This window comes from Gossypium hirsutum, chromosome D05, assembly GCF_007990345.1.
Source record: "Gossypium hirsutum isolate 1008001.06 chromosome D05, Gossypium_hirsutum_v2.1, whole genome shotgun sequence".
In the NCBI taxonomy this organism is placed as follows: Eukaryota; Viridiplantae; Streptophyta; class Magnoliopsida; order Malvales; family Malvaceae; genus Gossypium; species Gossypium hirsutum.
Genome location: NC_053441.1, coordinates 345,044 through 368,176, shown reverse-complemented (window position 1 = coordinate 368,176; position 23,133 = coordinate 345,044). Strand labels below are relative to the sequence as shown.

Here is a 23,133-nt window from a genome sequence, read left to right as displayed (position 1 = left end):
TAAAATTATACTTCAAATAGGCTTACAGAATTGTGAGGGGCTTAACAAAGAAAGAGACAGAGTGCGTAATGGTTGAAAAAGGATGGGATAGGAGAAAGGAGATGGTTTGTGTGTTTGTGGAAATAAGACTGATGATGACCAAGGTTTGTGGCTGTGTTTGGTTGGACAATTTAAAGAAAAACAAAGGGAAGGCAATGGTGAGGTCCACAATATTGCGGCTTGCGCCTCTGAATGGCTACAACGCGTGCTCCCATCATACAAATGCCAACGCACCAACGCCATTCACCCCTCACTTTTAAGCTCAATCAATGAATGGTGTGTTTTTCTTTTCCATAGACGCATGCTTTGAGTTTCAACACAGTCTACCTAGCATTTGGAACCAAGATTCCACGTATTATATGTTAATTCGATTCACATTTACACTTAGATTTTAGAGAGTTAAATCATCATCAATTATTGATTGACAAAAATTATTAAGCTGCTGTCACCTGGGAAAACTAAGATTTTCATAATCCATTCATTGGTTGTCAACTTAATTAATAAAGAGTAAGAAAATCAAACTTCATATTATAAGAAATAAGGATACTAAGAGGTTGACCGAACATGTGAGGAGGCCACATGGCTACTGAGCTCTAGCGTTGGATTAATGGCACTTCTGAGATTTTTTTATTTGACATGATTATTGGTGTGTGGAAAAAAATTAAATGAGAACCAATCAATGTAAAGGGGACAGACGTCTGTTTCTAAAATTGCTTCACTCATTTCCTTATATACTATGAAACTCTTTATCATCTGCCTTGAAAGTGACAAATCAAGCATATGTATACTGTTGTTCTTGTTCACCACCATTTATAAAAAAAAATGAAGAAATTAGAAACACCAGCTTTTGCTTTTGTATATATTCATGCAAATTGCATCATCATCATCTTCCTTTTCCTGTAAAGAATATATATATGTTGTTCTATATTTTGGTTCTTTCTTGCAGTGTTTGAGCATTCTATAACTGCTGTTTTTTTTTCCTATGCATAGCGATTATCTCACTTGTTTATAATAATTTGCAGTTGAAACACTGTAGAAGCTTGTGTTGTTCTTCATTGTTCTTCAACTACAGAATGTCTGTATAAAGTTCCTAGGAATATTACTGTCTTATATGATTTTTGCTATTTCTTACAGTACTGCTTATGTCCATAGGTTTGAATTTAACCCCATTTCAGGCACGGGAACCAAACTTGAATGTGCCATAAACACATTACCAAGTTCCCGAAACGCCAACAGCTGCTGTGCCTCTACTCTGCATTTCGTGGATAACTATTTCCGAACAAGAGAGCTGAAAAAGGATTTTGAAACGCCTGAAAGCCAAAACATGGAATCTATCAGAGAGACAATGCACATTCATGAAGATACCTTCAAACACCAGGTAGGCTTAAAAGTACATTAACTATCAAGCAAGTAATGACTAGGACATGGTAAATTGGTAATGGAAAATAATTTTTAAAAAATGGGAATTGCAGGTACGAGAACTTCACCGGCTGTATAGTGTTCAAAAGAGATTGATGGATGAGCTGAAATGGGAAATTCAGCAAAAGAGATTCTGGGCTAGTCCTTTCAGTAGTTGTGATATTATCAACCAGCACCATTTAACAACACAAGCTACTCGTTGCGAGGATAATTTCAATTTTCAAGATGATAGGAGCTCAAGGGAGAGGATTGGCTGTTGCTCTGGTGACACCATGAAAATTGCAAGCCTCACTAGTACTGTTGATGTAACCCAAGGCTCTGATGATGATTGTGAAGTTGAGCTAACACTAAGTATTGGAACCAGCTCAAGGAAGAAGATGGAAAACAACTCCAAGTCAAATAGTCAAATCAGAAAGCTTGGTTCACCATCTTCGTTTAAATCGGATTCAGATAAGAAACGACCATATTGGCAATTCCAAGGGTTTAAGCATAGGCAGAACTTGAACAACCATTGAATAATCAAATTTAAGTTCTTAGCGTGTATCCTTTCAACTCCCCATAGACTTGGTTCATGACCTAATAAATAGATAATCTTCTTCTTCTTCTTCTTCTTCTTATTCTTATTATTATTCTCGACTGTACATTATTGTAAATAACATTTCTCATTTTCTCATTATATATTGTATATTCAGTAATCTTAATTAATTCCTTTTATCCCTATTTTTACTCCAGATATTCCAGTTTCCTCCAACCAAATACAGAGTAATAGAATATTGTTCAGAAACCTGAGAGCAAAACTAACAATTCACTTTTTTGCATCATATGTTATTATTTATTTTTCCCGCATCATATTCATATAATAATATCCTGTCCAAGTCATCAAAATCGTTCACAAGAGTAAGACAGCCCAAAGCTCATCCAGAAAGCTGGAATAAAAGTCTTCAACATCAGCAAGATTTCAATAAGAATCAAAGTAGTTTATGAAGTAAATACAAATTATACAATAGCTGCTAAGGAACAACATGGGGGCAGGTGGAGACTCCAATGAAAATACGCAATTTCACAACATATATCGGCAAATTCTATTATAAGCTTTTTTTGGGTTCACTTTGAAACTCTCCCCAGATATTACCATCCATTTCTAATTTGGTTGAGAAACAGTCACCATTGGAAGCAAACATTATTCAACAATGTCCTAGCTTAGTTATTCACCAATCCATCCTCCAACCATCAAAATCCAGGATCCATCCACACGTTTTCATGACAATCCTGCATGTACAATCTATTAGTAATTACTTGCTGCATTGTTGCAAGACATTGACCAAAAATCCAACTTAATTGTCGTAAGAAGTGACCCATCACGACTATATGCAAAAAGAACTAAAAGAAACAAACTGCAAGCAATCGCAAAACCAAAAACTATGTGTGGAAACCATTTTTATTTATTTAAAAAAAAAAACAAAAAAAATAGTTGTCAACTTTAAGAAAACAAAAATTGGAAGTCGCCACCAATCTTTTATTGAGGTGTGATTGGATCACCTAAAAAATAGCTTTGGTCTACGAGTTTTAGAAAAATGGATCCGGGAGTCGGTTACGTACGAGGAAGGATTAGCACCCTCGTAACGCCCAAAATTGGTACCTAGTTAATTAATTAATGTCTTAATGTCGAAAATTTGGAAAAAACGTAATCCTTAGCAAAAACTTAAAAAAAGTTACGTATTAAGACCCTTATCATTTTAGAGAAAGAAGATACCACACCCAATGCGTTAGGGCACAACATTCTAATTTTCCCCAAAAATGAATTAGGCCAGAATACTAGTGCAATAAAAATTTAAAAGAATATCCATTTATTCAAGATTTAAGAAATCGCGGCCCAATACGTTAGGCACAATTCCTCCAAAATCTCAAACTCGGAATATTTCCTTTATTATTTTAAAAAAAATCTTCATATCGAGAAATCAACGTGTCACATCCAATACGTTAGGACACAACACGTTGAATTCCCAATGATAAGTTTTATTCTATTTGATTTAAAGAGCAATCCTCGATTGTTAGATTTTGCAAAAAAAATCGGAACCCAATACGTTAGGGCTCAATTTCCTTGAAAAATCCTCAATACGAGTATTATCTCTATTTTGAAATATTTTATTTTAAAATTAAATGAAAGATAGTATAATATTATGTTGAATATGTGAATAAATGCCCCTTAAACAAATACCAATAATAAATACAACAATTTCATAGAAATGATATGAATAAACAAACAAATAAATAAGATAATGACGTGCACAATATCAAATAAATAGGTAAGATAATAATAAAAATATGCAAACACAAATTAATAAGCAAATGATAAACAACAAAAAAATACATGTACACATAAAAAATACATAGGTTTAAAAAAATTGAAATAATATCAAAATTAATTAAATAAATTAAACATGTGTATATAAAAATATACGAAAAATATTGGTTTTTTTCAAAGATATAAACACATACTTTAAAAAACATATATATACAAAATAATAATAATTACATATGAGAATTACAAGATAAGATAAAAACCATTGCATTATCAAAAAATATTGATTTTTAAAGAAATATGAAAAAGGGACTAAATTGGATTGCAAGTAAAAATATGGGGTAAATCTGCAAATAAATAAAGTCTGGAGGATTAAATTGAACGCGCGAATTACATAGAGGGGCTGGAAGGGCAATTTTCCCTTCTCCTCTAAAATGGCGCCGTTCAAATGGATTAAATTGAAATTCAAAATAAATTAAAGGCCAAATTTAAAAAAAATAAAAAAACCTAATTGAAAATATATTAAAAGGCGGAGGGGCTAAAAGCGTAATTTACCCCTCTGCATAAAAACACACGGATCCTAAGGTGGATCGAGTCGGATCCGGGTCGGGTACTCGAAACAACGCCATTTTGGGTGTCCGGGGGGCTGTCCAAAACGACACCGTTTTGGTACCCTATATAAGCCCCCCAATCTTCAAAAAAATCATTTGAAACCCTTTTCTAAAAAAAACTTTCAAAAGCTCTCCCTTCCCAACTCGTCCAGCCAGGGGTCTGGTCATCGGCCGGTCGTTGGCCACCGTGCCGGCCACCGGTATCCGGCATCGGCACCGCCGTCTGCGGTGGCCGAAAAAAAAGAAAATCCTCTTTTCGGTCCTCTAGACTCCCCTAGGCCCAAATCTAGGTCCGAATCTGTCAAAATATAAACAAAAAGACCTCAAAAGCCTAGGAAACCCTTCGATTTCCCAATCGTCTATCCTCGGAGACGAACCTCAACTGCCCTAACAACGTTTCAGATGCGGGCAAAGATAAGTCTTTTACCCTTTATTTTGCATTTAGTAAAAAAATAAAAGCGAAAATAAAAGTATCAACCTTTGTATTTCCTGATTAATCCCTTGATGTAGTTTTTGTGTTTGCTGTGAAAAATATTTTCTACTTCTTTTATTGATTTTGAAAATCCGATCTTGATTACAGTGTGCTCGATGGCCTTTTATAGCCATGATAATAAATCAAAGAAAGAAAAAAAATCTGGTTATATCTTTGATTCGCAAATCCATGATTTTCTTTCCATATGTTGTTTGTTTCCTTGCAGGTGAAGATCACGGAGATTCGGGGGCGAGGCTTGTCTTGCGGCGCTGCCCTAGGGTTCCATCTGCTCCCCGAGCTTCGATTTGGGCTAGGGTCCGATTTGGGCCTCTGTTTTGTTTGGACTTGGGCCATATAGGCCGATTGTAATTTGGGCCTTTTAGTTTAATCGGGTCTGGGCATATTTTGTTGTAATTGGGCAGTTTCATTTGGGCCTATTTTATTTCAGTTTGGGCCATGTATTTTGGGCCACTTTATTTGGTTTTGGACTGGTAAAAAAAACTGGACTTTTATTTATTAAGGGCCGGGCAAAATTTAGGCATTACACTATGATTGCTTAAGAGGAGAGATGTTATGGTCAGAATGAAACATGTTAAGCCATCACCAAAAATGACAGAAAGATAATGGTAATAACAACCATTAGATATTCATCATATGAAGTTTATCAGCTGATGTTTAAAAGAACATTATTAGAATATAAAAAATACCCATACACAATAGTGATCTCAGTAATGCATCTTTTCAGCACACTGGAGGACTTTCCGAGCATCAAGCAGCCCTCCACAGTAACTAGGAGGAACAGCACAAAGTTCTTGGCTCCCTTTCCATTCCTCACCAGGTGTCAATGTGATAGGTTTCTCAATAGTAGCAGCCTCAATACACAGCATTTGCTTGTATTCATCATCTCCAAAATCAGCCAAAGCCTTTGCCTTTTTATCCCAGGGATTCCATACCACTACATGCTGAAGAAATAAAAACTTTAGTGCAAGGAACAACTTCGACTATTAAAATGTGAAAGGCATTTCAGGCTACTTTCTGGAATGTTTTTCTGCATTTTTATATATGCAAATATTACCAGAATTTGGTATATCTACAGGGACTGGTAAAAATCCAAGCCGGATTTTAGAATTCATTTCAAACATTTTACGTTTCAAATGTCATTCCTAAGATAATTCAAACCACACATAACTTAAGTAGACTTATACAGAAGTAAATAGACAAAGTAGTTCCTTTACAATAAAATAGCAATGAACAACATGACAAGGATTTATTTTAAAAAATTCTGTGTAAATAGAGATGTTGGCTTAAACATGATTATCAGGCCCCGTGTACATCAAAACGAGGATAAAAAAAAGGTGGTCAAAAGAAACCTCACCATCATCAGGGAGTCCATCTTTGCTTATTGCAAAGGTTCACTTCTTCTCATGATCCAGAATTGCAATTTTTGTAGGAGCACTGAGGTATATCCAGTCCACCTGTATGACCACAATTAATATTAGTTAAATAGCAAACTAAATGTAAGTGACAAAAAATTGAAAAATAAAGTCATCATGTACTCACACTACAACAAAACAGGTTTTTAGTGGCGTTTTGTAAGGCATTTAGCGGCGCTTTTTAGCGCCACTAAAGGCATTTGCGGCGCTTGTGGAAGCGCCGCAAAAAATGCCGCTAACGACAACTTCGCTAACGTTTGCAGTGTTTACAGAAATAAACGCCGCTAAAGGTCATGTTCTTTAGTGGCGCTTAAAAACAAAACGCCGCTAAAGAACATGTAAACGCCGCTAAAGAACATGATCTTTAGCAACGCTTTTATCACAAACGCCACTAAAGAACATGATCTTTAGCGGCCCTTTTATCACAAACGCCGCTAAAGAACATGATCTTTAGCGGCGCTTTTATCACAAATGCCGCTAAAAGTACGATTCTTTAGCAGCATTTATGGAAAAATGCCACTAATTTTGGCAAATTTGTATCATCCGATTTTTCATCTATATACAATCCTTCTTGTCACATAAAATCCAACCAAAAACGGCAAATTTAAATGATACTTCAAATTCAATGAAAGATATATGATATAAATTGATAACTGAATTATATAATTCAAAATATTCTTACAATAATATTAAAATTAACAATGTTAAAAATATTCTTACAATAACTAAAGCACACTAAAATGTTTACACAATCATCTCCCACAAATAGGTGCAGCAGTAGAGGTGCTCATGGGTCGGGCCGGGCCGGGTTCGGGCCGGGCCCATAAAAAATTTCGGCCCGGATCCTAGGCCCGGGCCCGGCCCGAAATATGGGCCTAAGATTTTGCCCAGGCCCAGCCCGGGAAAAAATCATAAGCCCGGGCCCGGCCAATTTTTATTTTAAAAAATTAAAAAAGTATTTTAAAAGTATTTTAAAAATATTTTAAAATTAAAAAAAATTAAAAAAAGTATTTTAAAAATATTTAAAAATTTAAAAAAAATTAAAAAAGTATGTAAAAAATATTTTAAAATTAAAAAAAATAAATATATTTATTATATCGGGCCGGCCCGGGCCGAAAAAGTGGTGCTCGAGGCCCGGCCCGTTTTCTAAACGGGCCTCTTTTTTTGCCCAAGCTCATATTTTGGGCCTATATTTTTACCCAAATCCTCCCATATTTCGGGCGGGCCGTCGGGCCGGGCCGAGCCACCCGGCCCATGAGCACCTCTATGCAGCAGTAACCACAAGAAAAAAAGAAGAAAAATACACAAATCCAGAAACAACAGTTTTTGACAATCACTTTTTCAGGAGTAATACCAAAAAAAAAACCCCAGGTTTGAAAAAAAATGACACATTACTTAGAATTCTCCTTTGTTTTGTCTTCAGTTTCAAATCTTAACTGCAAATAGAAGAATAGAAATGCATTTCAGATTCATCATATTTGTTCACATGACAAATCCCGATCATATGAGCCAATCCATTGCATAATCATGAAATTAGTTGAACATGGGTAACATGTTCTTCCACGAACTAGTTCCACTCGTTGAGGAGCAAGATGGCTAATCATACCCCCTTCCCATTAAAAAAAAAAATTCAAGATGGACAGTTAAAAAGGTTTCATTGAAGGAGCTTTATAGCTTTTACTTCAGCGGAATTTACATCCCTAGATTTGATGGCTTAGTAGACATGCGGTGTAATTATCTTTTTGTATTTTGATGTTACAATTAATTGCTTAGTTTTTCTCATTGAGATTGATTTATTTGTCTTTTGGTTGTATCTAAGCTGTATGCCACATCAGCATGTAGCTAACCCTTTGTTTGCAGCACTCTAAAAGGCCTAAAATCTATCCTTTCAATTGATGGTCCCGCTAGAAGCCTTAGATTTAGGAATTAGGACCATATATTGCCTCACACACAAAGATAAATTTTTTTTTTTGAAATAAAACTGATATTAGATAACAGCTCAAGGTGAACAGTAACAGAAACGTCAGCAACCAGAAAGAAGAAACGACAAGCCAAACAGCTGTAAACCAGCAAACGAAAAGACATAACAAATTAAAACAAAAAAGCAAGAAACTTTGAGCCAACCAGCAGAATTCCAGCCCCAATATCAGCCACACTCTCCTTGCCTTTCGAATCCGAGCCAAGTATAATGAGAGAAGAACCTTTGGATGAACCAAATTCATATCCAAAGTAAAAGAAGCTCAGCTCCTCTGAAACCAAGCCGAACAGTCCTTCAAAGCCGCCAGACGCACCGACGCCGGCACTCCCTGGACCCAACTCCCACAAACCTTTTGCTTCTTGCCCTCTAGTGCCAGTGTATGGGCCGCCTCATTAGCTTCACGGGGAACAGCAAGGTAAGAAATTGTTTCAAAGCTCAGACCCAGATTGTAAATGTGATGAGTAATCGAGCTGATCACTGAGTTATCATTCCCTTTCTTCTGAATATTTTTAATTACTGTCAAGGAATCGCCTTCCACAATCAATCGTCGACTACACATACTTCTTGCAAAAATTAATGCCCTTTCACAAGCCCTTGCTTCAGCCACGAACGCATCAACGATGTCAGCAAACAGATAAGTTTCTGCTCCTACAATTTCACCTGTATCATTTCTGGCAAGCACAGCTGTTGTAGCAGTCCTCTCCTTTTTTACAAAAGCTGCATCAAAATTAAATTTAAGAACTCCCATATCTGGGGGTCTCCAGATCCCTTTAACCTTAGTTCTAAGAGTATGACAGAGTAGCAACCGACTGCAATGAATTTCTTGTTCGTAACCCCGAATAAACCCTAACACCGCCTGCATCGAAAAATTAATGCCATCATGAACAGACTTATTTCTATGGAACCAAAGGCTCCACATGGCAATTACAATGATTCGTTTCTGTTGGTCATCTGCTGCAGAAAACATATTAACAAATCGGAGCTTATGGCTCAACGACTCATCAAACGATGGAACTTTAATGGAAAGCGACGCCCATACCTGTTGCAGAATATCGCAAGACCACACCAGATGATTAGTGTCTTCCAGTTTGTACTTACACAGCGGGCAATATGTGTCCACACACAACATTCTCCTCGCCAGATTACCGAAATGCGGCACCAGATTATTAACAAGCCTCCAAATGTGAATTTTGATTTTATCGGGAATACTTAATGACCACAAATCTTTGTAAAAATCTATGTAAACCTCCTCAATAATAGGCATGTAAGCAGTACTCTGTAGATGAGCTGCAAATAGTACCCGATACCCACTCTTGACTGTATACTCCCCACAGCCTTCATGTTTCCAGACCACCCTATCCTCTGGTCTACTCACAGAAATGGGAATAGCAAGAATTCGGTCCGCTGTATTCTCATCAACGATCTTTAGAAGCAGCGTTCTATCCCAGGTACACGAATCTGCATCGATTAGCTGATTAACCGTAGACCATGATTGCTGAATTTCCTGTGCTTGAATATGGTTGTTCTCTCTACCAGGAAGCCAAGGATCGTTCCAGATGTTAATGCGATCCCCCTTGCCAACCCGCCACAGGACCCCATCTCCAATCACTTCACGCGCAATACAAATACTTCTCCAGGTAAAAGATGGGTAAGCTCCAATCTTTGCTGATAAGACATCAGACTTAGGAAAATATCGGGCTTTAAAAACTCTGGCAAGCAAACAATGGGGTTGGTCTAAAATACGCCAAACCTGTTTCGCAAGCAAGGCTTTATTAAAAAGGAACATAGCTTTAAAACCCAACCCTCCAAGACACTTAGGCTTGCATAACGGTTCCCACTTACTCCAGTGAATGCCCTTCAGTGACTTATTATTAGCCCACCAAAATCTTTTCATAATACTCTCAAGCTTCCGGCATAATGATTTCGGCATAAGAAAACATTGCATTGCATAAATCGGTGTCGCTTGTAAAACTGATTTGATAAAAACCTCTTTCCCCCCATAGATAGGTATCGCAAACTCCAACCTTCGATACGTTTCTTAAAACGATCCACAATGTTAGCAAACGCCCATGTTTTCCTCCGACCTATTATCATAGGCAGCCCTAAATACTTCTCTGGGTTCAAAGCCTCCCGAACACCTAACAAATTAACAATATCAACCTTAAGATCTGAGTCAACATTCACCTCAAAATAAATCAGAGACTTATCAAAATTCACCCGTTGGCCTGATATAGTCTCATATTCCCGAATGACATCCCGAACTACTCTTGCTCCATTACTCGTCGCATCTCCAAAAAGGATACAGTCATCTGCAAAGAACAAATGATTAATGGTCAACCTCTCCCTACCAATAGCTGCTCCCACCATCTGCCCGTTTTGCTTTGTTTCCTGAATAAGTGTAGAAAAACCCTCTGCACAAATTAAAAACAAATAAGGGCTGAGGGGGTCTCCTTGTCGCAACCCTCTTGATGGAGAAAACCAATCACCAACAGCTCCATTAAGACTGACGGAATAGGAGACAGAACGCACAATCCAGTCAATATGAAACCCAAGATGCGCCATCATTCCTGCCAAGAAGTCCCACTCAACTCGATCATAAGCCTTGCTCATATCAAGCTTCAAAGCAAAATTACCCTTTTTACCTTTTATTTTCATTTTGAGAGAATGGAGTAACTCGTAAGCAATCAAAACATTGTCAGAAATAAGTCTTCCAGGAATAAAAGCTCCTTGGGCTTCATTGATGCAAACACCCAGTGTATCACTCATACGGTTGACCAAGACTTTTGCCATAATTTTGTAAATGATGTTGCATAGACTTATAGGTCTAAAATGGCCCATATTCCTTGGTTTGTCCACTTTAGGAATCAAAATGATTTACGTTTTATTAATGTACCCCACTTCAGCTTGGCCATTCAAAATTGATAAACAATAACTGGAAACATCTGACCCAATAATATGCCAGTATTTCTGGAAGAAAAGTGCTGGAAACCCATCAACCCCTGGAGCTTTTAAAGGGGCCATCGACTGAACTCCATTAAAGATATCCTCCTCAGTAAAATGGTGTAAAAGTTTTTCGTTCATGCTATCCGTAATTTGTCTTTCAACTAGCCCGAACAGATGTTCATCCGATCCTACATCTGATACTGTGAAAAGCTTTTCAAAATAATCTGATGCTACTTTTAAACACTCAGAAGTCGAGGTAGTACGCCTTCCAGTCTCATCTTCTAACTCAACAATCCTATTCCGTAAATGACGTTGCACCGCAATCTTATGGAAATAGCTAGTATTTCGATCTCCATTTTCAACCAATTCACACGTATTCTTTGCTCCCAAAACACTTCTTCTTTATCAGCTTCCATATTAATTCCTAACTGGGCTTCCACAATATCTGCTAATATTTCATCAGAAGGATCCTGAGAATAAAGATAATTTAACCTATTTTCAAGGTCCACCCGAGTCCGTTTCTCCTCTTTAAACTTGTCTGGATTCCATTGTTGCATTTGAAATCCCAATCTATCAAGCTTACTCAAAAAACCACCAGGGATGTCTTTCCACCATTTTCTAACCATCTCCTCAAAAGAATTCTCCAAACACCACTTAGCCTCAAACCAAAAGATCTTAATCTGTTTATTCCGATCATACGTACCTGGCCCCGTGGTATCAAGAAGAATAGGACAATGGTCAGAAAAAGAATGACTCAAGTGTTCGAGTTGATATCCTGGAAAAAGATTCATCCAATTCAGCGTAGCAACTCCCCGATCTAGTCTTTCTCGAATGTTAGTAGCAAGAAACCGACCTCTTTCCCATGTGAACCATCGACCAATGTAACCCAAATCATTGAGACCGCTATCCTCTAAAGCCATACAAAATTCTTTCATCTGTCTTTCTGATCGGAGTCGACCTCTCTTTTTCTCAAAAGACTTGGTAATTTCATTGAAATCTTCCAGGACTACCTACGGAATGGATGGATCATAGTTTAAATGCCTGAGTATATTCTATGACTCATATCTACACTTTTCATCCAGATTCCCATAAAACCCTGTTAACCGCCAACATCCACCACCTTCATTATCGTGAACCACAACATCAATATGAAAAGAAGAGAAACTCTTTAGCGTGATCAGAGAATTCCCATTCCAACCCAAAGATAAACCCCCTCTAGTGCCCATTGCCTCAATGTCAATTCCATTCGCAAAACCACACTTCATCCTGACCCATTCCATCTTCTTCGAACTTAATTTTGTTTCCATGAGAAACAAAATACGGGGATTAATGGCCCTCAATTTATTTTTGAGCCTACTCACTGTTCGTGATCTCCCCAAACCACGAACATTCCAACTAAGTATTTTCATTGAGCCCGGCTGCTCTGTTCCCAAGAGCTAGCCGAAATATCCATAGATCCTGGTCCACCTTTCGGGCCCAAATAATCAAACGACCCCTCCACCACTCTCTGTCTTTTTTTACCCTCCATTATAGCTATGGGATCATTTTCCTCCTCTAATGCAAAATACATGGGTCCCTTTCTTACTCCAGCAGATATTATGCCATCTTCCTCCCAACTGCGCCAATTCTTATTCCCACCCGCAACATTCTGTAATAAATCAGTAGAACATTGAGAACCATCTGCCGTTCGTAACCATTTACTCGATTCTGTAGCCCTACGCCTCACCACCGCTCTTATTGACAGATCCTAACCAAAGACAATTTTCATCGGCTCAATTCTTAATCTAAAAGGACAGTAGCTCTCCCCATGCCCTAATTTTCCACAAATAAAGCAAAATAAGCTTAATTTCTCATATTTAAAACGAGCATAAGTAGTCATAGCCTTCCCAAATTGGATCTTCTTCTTCCGTTTCAATGGTGCATTTACATCCAGACAGACCCTAATGCGCATATATGACTTTTGCCCCAAAAGTGGGTTATTAGAATCATACTCAATAAACTTTCTACAGAAGTTACCTAACTGCACAGCCATCGATTCAGATATCAGTCCTGGAGGTAAATCATGGACCTGAACCCAAAATTCAGTGGAGTTTAACTCCATTACTGCCGGGTTATCTCCATACGATATTCTCTTCAATAAAAGCAGATGGTTATTAAAAAACCAAGGAGTTCCTACAAGCACCCGTACAATGTCAACTTCATGAAAAAATTGGAATAAATACCTTTTTTCCCCAATATCAGTAATACAGATCCCTCAAATAGGGTGCCAAAGATCTGCCATAGTATTCCTTAACGAAGGGAAATGAACCACACTGTCTGTTAAACAACGCCCCACAAGACACAAATACGAAAAGTTTTCCACAGCCGTACCATCCTCATGGATTGCTTCTTCCTCATCATCAACTAGCCTCAGATTGGCCAACACATCTTCCATTATAAAACACGGCACCCGACAAACTGATCAGCAAAAGGAATCAAGACCCCACACTATACCCTGTCAACGCAAAATAAAGCGCTATACCCCGACAACACAAAAGAAAAACAAGAAAAAAAAACGTGCCAGGCGGCAGACTAAGAACACCGTGCCAAGCGGCAGACTTTAGGGTTTATTTAACCGGTTATAAACTGAAATATATTCAAACAACCCAAATTTCCTCCAAAAATTTTAAACACACAAAGAGCAACAATTTTCGACTTTCTGCTGTTTACCAAGACTGGGATCAAGTGTATAGGTAATTGGGCGACTCCATTTATTAATGTACGAACAAATAAAAAACAGAAAACTATCAATCCCTAAACCAATTTTGTATGTTTTTGTTTCTAAAGGTACCAGACAAATAAAAGCATCAATTAAAATGAAAGGCATGCTTGTGCAATACAGGTTTTACAACTTTAGCTCGAGAGTACTCTTACCTAGTTGCTAAACACTTTTTGGATGAATGTTTAAAAATAAATTATCAACTTTACAAACTCCATAAAATAAGTTTTAATGGAAGGGGAGAAAAACAACAACAAAAAAATAAGATTTTGAAATCTGCCAGAAAAATAATAGCAAAACCAATTTTTATATTGTGATTTTAACTACAGCCCACTCAATAGGACATGTCTTAGAACTTTAGAAAGTGTGAAATTCATCTCAGGTGACTAACAAAAAATGAAACAAGTGTAAGCCCAGGAAATCTCAGCTAGGAATAAATAAACTATTGAAAGTGTAGCAATGCAAGGAAGAGGTTTACAGAAACTTTTATTGAAAGATCAGTGATTTGGAAATGCTACTCATGAACTGGAATGTGATTCAAGGCTAGGGTTTCTATGTGGAGGTTACTTTCAGATAATTTGGTTAGGATTTGAATAGTTGTCTATTCTAGCATTTAAGTATAAAGTAATGTGGGGAATTAATAAGAAGAAGAAGGTCTAGGGCCTCTAGGCTTCATACATAGGTTTAGGCTCGATTCGTACAACCCTACAGAAGAAACTAAAATAGTTCTCTAAATTCTCAACTCACTTTTCACTAACTATTCAAATCTGGATCAGTTAGCCTTTTCACCAGACAACTGAGTCCTTTCCCAATGAAAAAATAATCCTCAACTATTCTCTCATCAAACTAGATCCCAACTTTAAAGGTTCTTGCCTACCATAAAACCAGATTTCTTAATTTGCTGCTTCCTGTATTTCTGTCCTATAACAATAGACACTAGCACAGGTTGCAAAATAAAATGAGAATGAGGAAGAAAGTTGGAAATGCATGTGCTCATGGGGAGTGAACTATATCAATTTAAGAGCCATACAAAATATCAATAGCTAATATCAGCCACTCAGATGCAAGGTTTTCTGAATCCAAATTTATAGACAACTTATTATAGTTCTTCATTTAAGCCAAAGGAAAATTGATAAAAGTAAATGGATATGACAACAAACAAGACTTCAGCCTTGCTTCAAAATATTTTTGCCAACCAAAAACTAAATAAATCAAGAGCACCTCTATCCTTCATGGGTTAATTCTCAATCAAAATGAAGAAGGGTTCCTAAATTAATTACCTTTCACAGCAATTTGATTCTACTATTGAAAGACCAACATACCTCCCATTACAAATAAGATATGAATTTATTTTGGAAAGTACTGGAGAATTGAATACTTGTTTATTATTTAAACCAATAAAAAAGAACCTACACACTTGCCACACTCTAACATTTTGAATAGTCACCATAGTTCCCACCCATTCCCTTGTTTTACTTTCATTATTTCAAAACTGTTTTAGAATGGAAAGTATAAAATGCTATAATTATTGATGCTAAGAAAAGACAAGTTTGTAATCATGGTGAGGATATTACTCAGGTATCAGCTAGAGGCTGGTAGCATAAAAAATAGATTTAGCCATTTAGTTAATAAAATTAATGCTAATCCCTAGGATAACAAATGTGAAAAGCAACCGACGCATCTTCAAAATTTAGAAATAAAGACGTGCAAATATGAACCTGCGGGTAGTAATATCACTAAACATCATGACACATACAAGATTAGAAATATCACAAATCCTCAAAGATACCTGATGTCAGAAACAGAAAAATAAGTGTGATATGCAAATGCGAATGTAAATGGCTTCCCATCAGTATTCATGTTCCTGATGCGAGAAGTTAACATTAGGTCTCCTCCAAGTCCCAAAGCTACCCTCAGGCGGAATTCATAACTGGAATAAAAGACAAAGCCATGGAGCAAGTCAGCTAGTCAACAGTATGGGTCACAAGGTTCTACTTGGAATCTCTCTTCATGTAAAATAACTCTGAGAGATTTTTAAAAAGAATTGCCTGTGAGGCCAAATCTTCATATCTTCTTCAGAAAGCTTAAGGATCAAATCAATGTGAGAGTTACTGGATGAATTTTTTTGGAAAAGCAGGTGGATCAGGGCCAATGCTCCAAAATCTATTCCTAGCAAGTCCATGGGACTGAAGAGGACCATGATTTGAAAACTGTGGAAACAAGCAGGTTACCAGGATGATCGTGGTTTAAACAAGCAAAAATAATAGAAGAGATGCCCATACTTGAGGGAAGCATATTGGAATTCCTCCTCAAATTGCTTTTGAGGGCTTAAACAATGCCTGCAGAAAACACATGTCTACTACATTAGAAACAAGAAAGCAGATATCCTCTAAACAATATCTTCTTAAAATCTTGCATTTCAATATTTGGTGTTCACTCTTTTTAGGAAACTATAAATTAATGATTTCTTGTTTGGCGCATTCAGTAAAATTTGAGACATTCATACTTTTATCTTTCATAAACCAAAAACTTTCTTCTACTCCCGTACCTTGCATGACCGATGAATGGAGAGAAAATGGAATACAAGCTATGTTTAACACAAGAATTCATTGCCTGAAGAAAACTAACTGAATAACTCCTTTGCCTAAGCACATGTAAACAATTTCAGTCCAAAATAGCATGCATAGTTTCAACCAAATTCAAAAATTTCATTCAATTTCTTCAAATACGCGTTATTTCGAATTTGATTTTATGAACAGTGAATCGATTATTGTAAGCAGTTAAAATATGCTCCTTCATGTTCCGAATTATGGTTCAGAGTGCTTTACAACCTAGAAAACAGATAATCTGTCTAACTTTTGAAATTGCTTTCAGACTCAACAGAAGGATCTGGGGCTGAAAAGCGCAAAGTGGAAAGCAAACCAGCTTCTCCATTAGAAATGATGAAAAGGTTTACATTACAATTACATAAATTAACCCAAGCCTTAGAACCATGTTCATGGAGAATCTTGCATTCACAAGCTCTTCCATAGTTCTAACATCTATGAATTAATACAAGACAATTCATTACCAGAAATTTGCTTTTGCAATATCAACAATGAGACGTTAAATAATTTAAAAATTAAAATAAAATTAGATGGATCTAAATGAACGGTTAGTACAAAAGATTTGAACTACATATAATGAATATTATCAGACTCTTCATTTTACATGAGTATTTGAGTTATAATCCTCCAAATTTGTGAAAAAAAAATTAAGGGACAGTTACTCCTACCATTATACTCCTAATTCAAACATATAATCCAGAAAAAATACTGCCACCGCATAGCACCTTACTACTGACGAAAAGCAACTCCTCGCCATGCTCATTCTTCCAAGATGTCACATGTCCTCCATATAAATACACCTGAAAAGATCAAAATGAACAGATCCTGAAACAAAAAGGAGTTAGAATTTAAAAAAAGAAAGAAATAAGGAAAAATTACCTCGGCTGAGCTTCCACGTGCCTCGCGGAGGATGATTTCCTCAAGACCATTAACGCCCTTGGACAACTCAACGGGGAGTTTCTCGCTCGACATCGAATTAAACTCAACAATGCTTTGAGATTTTTTATTATTTCACAATATAAGAGCAAAATAAGGAAGTTTCTGATTACAAATTCTTTTTTCAATATCATATTATGAACTGAGGTTGGATTGAAGAAATTAGGAATTTAAGAAGAGAAAAAGAGAGGTAGAAGAAGAGAAAAATACTGATTCATAAAGGAAATTTGTCCATTCCAATGCAATTTATACATGAAATTGTTGTAACAAACTAGTAGCAGCTTAGTACTAATGCAGTTATTTTTAGACAGTATGGTGTCAGCCACTGTTAGCTAGCTGTTGAAATCATCATAACGGTCCATTCGTTACTGCTGTAGTGATCTTCAGCTGATTCAAGCTTGTTGTCTGCAAGTCGGCTGCTTGTTGGGCCTACATTTCTTTTTCCCTGGATCTCTTTAATGTTTGATAGCCCGCTCCCTTAATCCTTCTGGCCTGCTTCTTCTTTGATCCGTTCTATTTCCCCAATTTTTCAATTTAGGTTTTCGTTTTCGTTTCCTGTTCTGAATTTCCCCAATTTCACCCAAACTCATAACATATCAAAAATCAAATTAAAATCTCTTGATTTGTGCCTTTGTATACTATTTGAATTAATTAATCTGTGTAAGCAATTTTTCAACTGTTTCAATCTCTTTCTGTTCCCTTTCCCCCTACTCTTTCACTCTTTTTCTTTTTTTTTTCCTTTTTTGGTTTATCTTAATGAATACTGAATTTTACCGTATAAAGACGAAGCGTTGAATCTACTACGCCACCTTGGACTTCTAAACGTTATCCTCGAAAGCCCAATACGGACCTAGCAATAAGATGGCCATTATAATAGAATGGGCCCAGTTTCCAAACCACCTTCAACTTTTGGTTAAAGTATGCCATGTTTATACTTTTATTTTAAAAAATTTAGTCCCTTAACTATTTAAATTTCAAAATTCAGATCCAAATGTTAATATTATTAAATTTATTAGTGTGATATTTTGAAAAAATTTTACTTGGTAGCCATATAGCTAAAAATAATAATATTGTAATGAACCTGAATTTAACAAAATAATTTTAACTATGTTAAAGTTGCACTTAATTTTTTTGAAATTTGAAAGTAAAAGATATTAAATTTCAATTTATGAAGAATATAGGGACTGATAGCATATTTTAACTCTTTTTTTCTTTCTGTTTATGTATTTGGATTAGAACAGAATGAACGGGAAATGAATGAAGTTTTATTTATTTATTATTTCTTATTGTATTTGTAAGCTCTTATTATTATTATTTTTAAAATATTGTACCAAATTGCTTTTCATTTGAGCGAATTTCGAATACAACCACCAAAAAGATATCTTTAATAAATTTGTATATACATAGCGGGTTCAAATAAAAGGAAAGCAAGTAATTTGATTGTGAACTTGATTTCTCTATTTACTGACTATATTTTAAATGGGGTAATTTTGTTAAACCTTGTCTCAAATGAAATAGATGATCTTTCTATTACTGGTTCTGCTAAATTCAACTCCATTTTCAGTGCAGTAGAGAGGTTGCATCAACGTGGTATTATTATGTTCTGCATTTCTTTTTCTCCTTTTGAGTTGAGAAACCGGGAGAACAAATTGCTGATGTTGAGGCACTTTTAGACATAACCAACAAACGGTGATGGGATTTCTGTAACCGATTTCATTATCGACTCTCTTCTTGGAGACTTGGCAGAACCAGAGGCGGACGGTGATTAACACCTAAGGGCTATGCTTTACTTGGATTTGGGGTAACATATTCGAAAGACTTGACAGGGCAGTGGGTAATGTCCAATGAGAAAGGAAGTTTTCAGAAACAAGGTTCAACCATTTTATTCATTCTAAAAAAAAAACTTTAACCAATCAAATCAAATTATAACACCTAAATATAATTTATTTTCCTCCATTTCTCTTATCACCCCACGTTTTTTCCAAAGCAAGAGCTTAAAATTAAAGTTTTAACACAAATGATGGTTGCATGTGTTGAACAAGCATCCATAGTTGATGGTGCCGTAAAGTTTGTAAAGGAGCTTGAGCATCTTTGTAGACGCTTGAAGCCGAAAAGCTTCGGATACTGCAACGAGTAACATCAGTTTGTATGAATGGCCAATGCAGCTTTCTTTAGAAGCATACAACACGAGAAACTCATCTGCTACTTACACTAACAAATTCATATAATTCAGACAAATTACCAACCATACCTACCCTTTATTGGGTAATTGTCGTTGTTTCAAAATTTAAGCTCATTGACAACAACTAGAACTACTTCAGTTAGTTTCATAAAAGCTTGAGTGGGTTATGTTCATGAAAACAAGAAGAGTTTAATGGAGAGAGATGAGAGGAAGAAGAAAGAAAGAAAAGAGAGAGAGAGAGAGAGAGAGAAGAAGAAAACAATTATTATTTTTGTCATGTATTATAAATTGATTGGTTAATAATAATTTTTTCCAAAAAATTATTTAAATGGAAAAAAAACTATAATTTAATGGTTAATTTTTTTATTTCAACTTTAATTTTACGGGAAAATTGTATTAGTAGCGACTTAACTATTAGTATTTTTTCATAATCTAAAATTTAAAAGTTATAAAAAAGTCACTCAATTCTTCGACTTTTTCTTTTTTGGTCATTAAATAATTAATGGACAGCTTCTAAAATTGGTATAATAGCAACTTTAATAATCAATATTTATATACCATGTCAATTTAGTCTTTATTCTAAAAAAAATAACTCTCAACATTTACACATTATGTAATTTAGTCTCTTTTTGTAATTTTACTTTTATTTGGTCTTTTTTAAATTTAGTCTCTTTTTTATATACCATGTTAATTTAGTCTCTTTTGTAAGAAAGAGAAAAGATAAAAAAATATTATCTTAGATTTTTTAGGTGTTTCCGTTTTGATATATTGTCATAAAAATTAATTGATAGATTTACTTCTTTTTTTTAATTTTTTAGGAGAAAATGTCAAAAGAAAATTGAAATTAAAAAAAAAGCAGACAGTGTTAATCTTTTTAAAATCAAGATTAAATTAATACAATCACAATATACAAATGTTAAAGGTTAAAATTATTATTATGTTAATTTTATAAAACACTAACATAATCTTTTTAATTCATTTAATGGCCAATGACCAAAATTTTTTTAATAATTATTTTATAATTTATTAAATTAAATGGTAAAAAATATTAATAATGAAGTAATTACAAAGATAATTTAGGGTCTGTTTGATTGACGGAATTGATTTTCTGGAAAATCATTTCCAACTTTTCCAGCGTTTGATTGGCGGAAAACATTTTCCATTTGAAAAATGAACTCCAAAATAAGGGAAAATGGGTTACATTTTAGGGAAAATGTCTTACCCTTTCAATTTCCGTAAGACATTTTCCCTGCTCTCCTCTCTATCGCCTCCTTCATTCCTTCCTTCATTTTCGGTAGAAAACTGCTTCTGTTTATCGATTTTCTAGTAATTTTTTTAATTATTCAATACTTGTTTTTTAACACAATTACAAATAATTTATTTGATATTAATTTTTTTTCAATTTATAACAATTAATATTGTAGCTTAATAATTGAGTATTATTATAAATAAATCATTGCAATATATGTAAAAACAATTTAAAATATAAAAATTTATTAATATATATTAATATATGTAAAAACAACTTTTCCAGAAAATATTTTCAGGAAATGTGCCAAACAGCAGAAAATATTTTCTAGTAAATTATTTTACAGAAAAGTAAAATATTTTTCAAAAATCATTTTACGAAAAATATTTTACAGGCAATCAAACAGACCATTACCTTAAATTTATTTCTATGAAGCACGCAAAAGTAATGCTCAAAAAAATGAACTCACCGACAAATAATAGTTGATGTTCTAAATTGTGGTACCCGCTTCAAACAAAAACTGATCTGAGACTACCTTCCGGTCGTACATGATCACGAGAGGCAGGAACTCAATTATTTTTGCGTTGTATGTTTTGTCAGTCACCTACAGTTATATCTTTTATGTTTCATCATCAGTATTTTATCTTGTTTTAGATACCACTCGCTATAATATTAATTGTGGAAACTCTAATTTCGACTAAAAAAGAAAATAGAGAGCTAGTTTGGGCGTCCTACAAAGCAAATTAATTAACAAATTGGAAGCATTTTTAAAAAGGGTAAATTATTAAAATAGTCACTTTTGTTTGGCTCAAGTTATATTTTAGTCATTTATGTTTGAAATGTTACGTTTTAGTCACTTATGTTATCACGTTGTAACATTTTAGTCTCTGAGCCGTTAGTTTCTGTTAACGGTGTAACAGTAAACTGATGTGGCACGTTAAATCATCATTTCAAACAAAAATTCTAGGTTAATTTATACAATTGGTCCCCATATTTTTTCGTTTGGAGCAATTTAATTTTTTTCTTTTATGTTTTTTTAACTTTCTTTCTTTTCCATCCTCTTATGCTTCTTCCTTTGTTTTCCTTCCTTCTCCATTTCTTTCAACGTAGTTTTTCTATGTTTTATTTTTTTGAACAATTTAATTTTTTTCGAGTGAGACGAGCTTGTGGACTAGTTACAAATGGAAAGCATAGAAAAACTATGTTAAAAGAAATGAAGAAGGGAGGAAAATAGAGGGAGAAACATAAGAGAATGGAAAAAAAAAGTTAGAAGAACATAAAAGAAAATTTTTAAATTGTTGAAAATGAAAAAATATAGGGACCAATTGTAGAATTTAACCTAAAATTTTCGTTTGAAATGATGATTTAATGTGCCACATCAACTTACCGTTACACCATTGTCGATAATTAACGACTCAGTGACTAAAATGTTACAACACAATAACGTAAGTGACTAAAACGTAACATTTCAAACATAAGTGTCTAAAATGTAACCTAAGGCAAACAAAAATGACTATTTTGGTAATTTACCCTTTTAAAATCATAATGACTTATTTTACTTTTTTAACTTTGGAAAAAAAAGGTTATTGTAACTTTTTATTTGATATTTCGAGTTTTTTAGTTCTTGAACTAATTTTTTTGTCAAAATAATTTAATATGGATGGAAAAGTTTATTTTTGATACAAAATGGATAGAAAAGTTACTGAACTTAACTTCGCTGATATCCATCTATGTGACAATCCACATATATGCCACGTTAATAATTTAATTAAAATTTTTAAAAAAATTATAAAGTTATAGAATTTTTTAAAATTATCATAGAATAAGTTTATAATTTTTAATATTTTCTAAAATTTTAAAATAACTATTAATTATTTTTGAATTTTTTAAATAAATTAAATGTTTTTATACTTTTTGAAATACTTTAAATAACTTTTATATTTTTATATATTTTTGAATATTTTTAATGAAAATTTGAAATTTTACAAAAATTTAAAAATATTCTATAAATTTTGAAATTTTTAATTAAATGTTGATATGGTTTAGACGTGGATATTTTTCGCATTTTTTAGCTCTTGAACTAGCACTTTTTGTCAAAACAACCCGAGATGGATTGCAAAGTTTATTTTTGATACAAAATGGATAGAAAAGTTCCCGAACATTAACGTTACTAACATGGCATCTACGTGGCAATATACATGTAGG

The 23,133-nt window shown here is 34.6% G+C and overlaps 1 protein-coding gene and 2 long non-coding RNA genes across 7 annotated transcripts; 2 read left to right on the top strand and 1 right to left on the bottom strand.

Annotated features, from left to right (window-relative positions):
- Positions 1-677: 677 nt before the first annotated feature.
- LOC107907501 (uncharacterized) lies at positions 678-2,134 on the top strand. Of its 3 annotated transcripts, none has more exons than XM_016834901.2 (3): positions 797-1,114; positions 1,215-1,417; positions 1,512-2,134. In XM_016834901.2, the coding sequence occupies exons 2-3, from the start codon at positions 1,364-1,366 to the stop codon at positions 1,971-1,973; spliced, it is 516 nt and encodes a 171-aa protein (XP_016690390.1). In that variant the 5' UTR covers positions 797-1,114; positions 1,215-1,363; the 3' UTR covers positions 1,974-2,134. The 3 variants fall into 3 exon arrangements, with proteins under 3 accessions (XP_016690388.1, XP_016690390.1, XP_016690389.1); XM_016834900.2 differs by having other exon boundaries at positions 1,192-1,417; XM_016834899.2 differs by having other exon boundaries at positions 678-1,417.
- Positions 2,135-8,429: 6,295 nt separating this feature from the next.
- Positions 8,430-16,435, top strand: LOC121217402 (uncharacterized). Of its 3 annotated transcripts, none has more exons than XR_005913510.1 (4): positions 8,430-8,669; positions 8,779-9,702; positions 9,791-9,891; positions 15,843-16,435. It is a non-coding gene; the product is annotated as an uncharacterized lncRNA (long non-coding RNA). The 3 variants fall into 3 exon arrangements; XR_005913508.1 differs by having other exon boundaries at positions 9,791-9,902; XR_005913509.1 differs by having other exon boundaries at positions 9,791-16,435.
- Positions 16,436-17,021: 586 nt separating this feature from the next.
- On the bottom strand, positions 17,022-18,291 carry LOC121217404 (uncharacterized). The gene is made up of 2 exons (XR_005913511.1): positions 17,441-18,291; positions 17,022-17,361 (listed from the first exon to the last, which is right to left on the bottom strand). It is a non-coding gene; the product is annotated as an uncharacterized lncRNA (long non-coding RNA).
- Between the last annotated feature and the right edge of the window lie 4,842 nt (positions 18,292-23,133).

Bases quoted from the DNA above. Each gene is read 5' to 3' on its own strand.
- LOC107907501 (XM_016834899.2), top strand. From the start codon at position 1,151: ATGATTTTTGCTATTTCTTACAGTACTGCTTATGTCCATAGGTTTGAA. The intron at 1,418-1,511 runs GTAGGCTTAAAA...TGGGAATTGCAG, and splicing joins AAGATACCTTCAAACACCAG to GTACGAGAACTTCACCGGCT.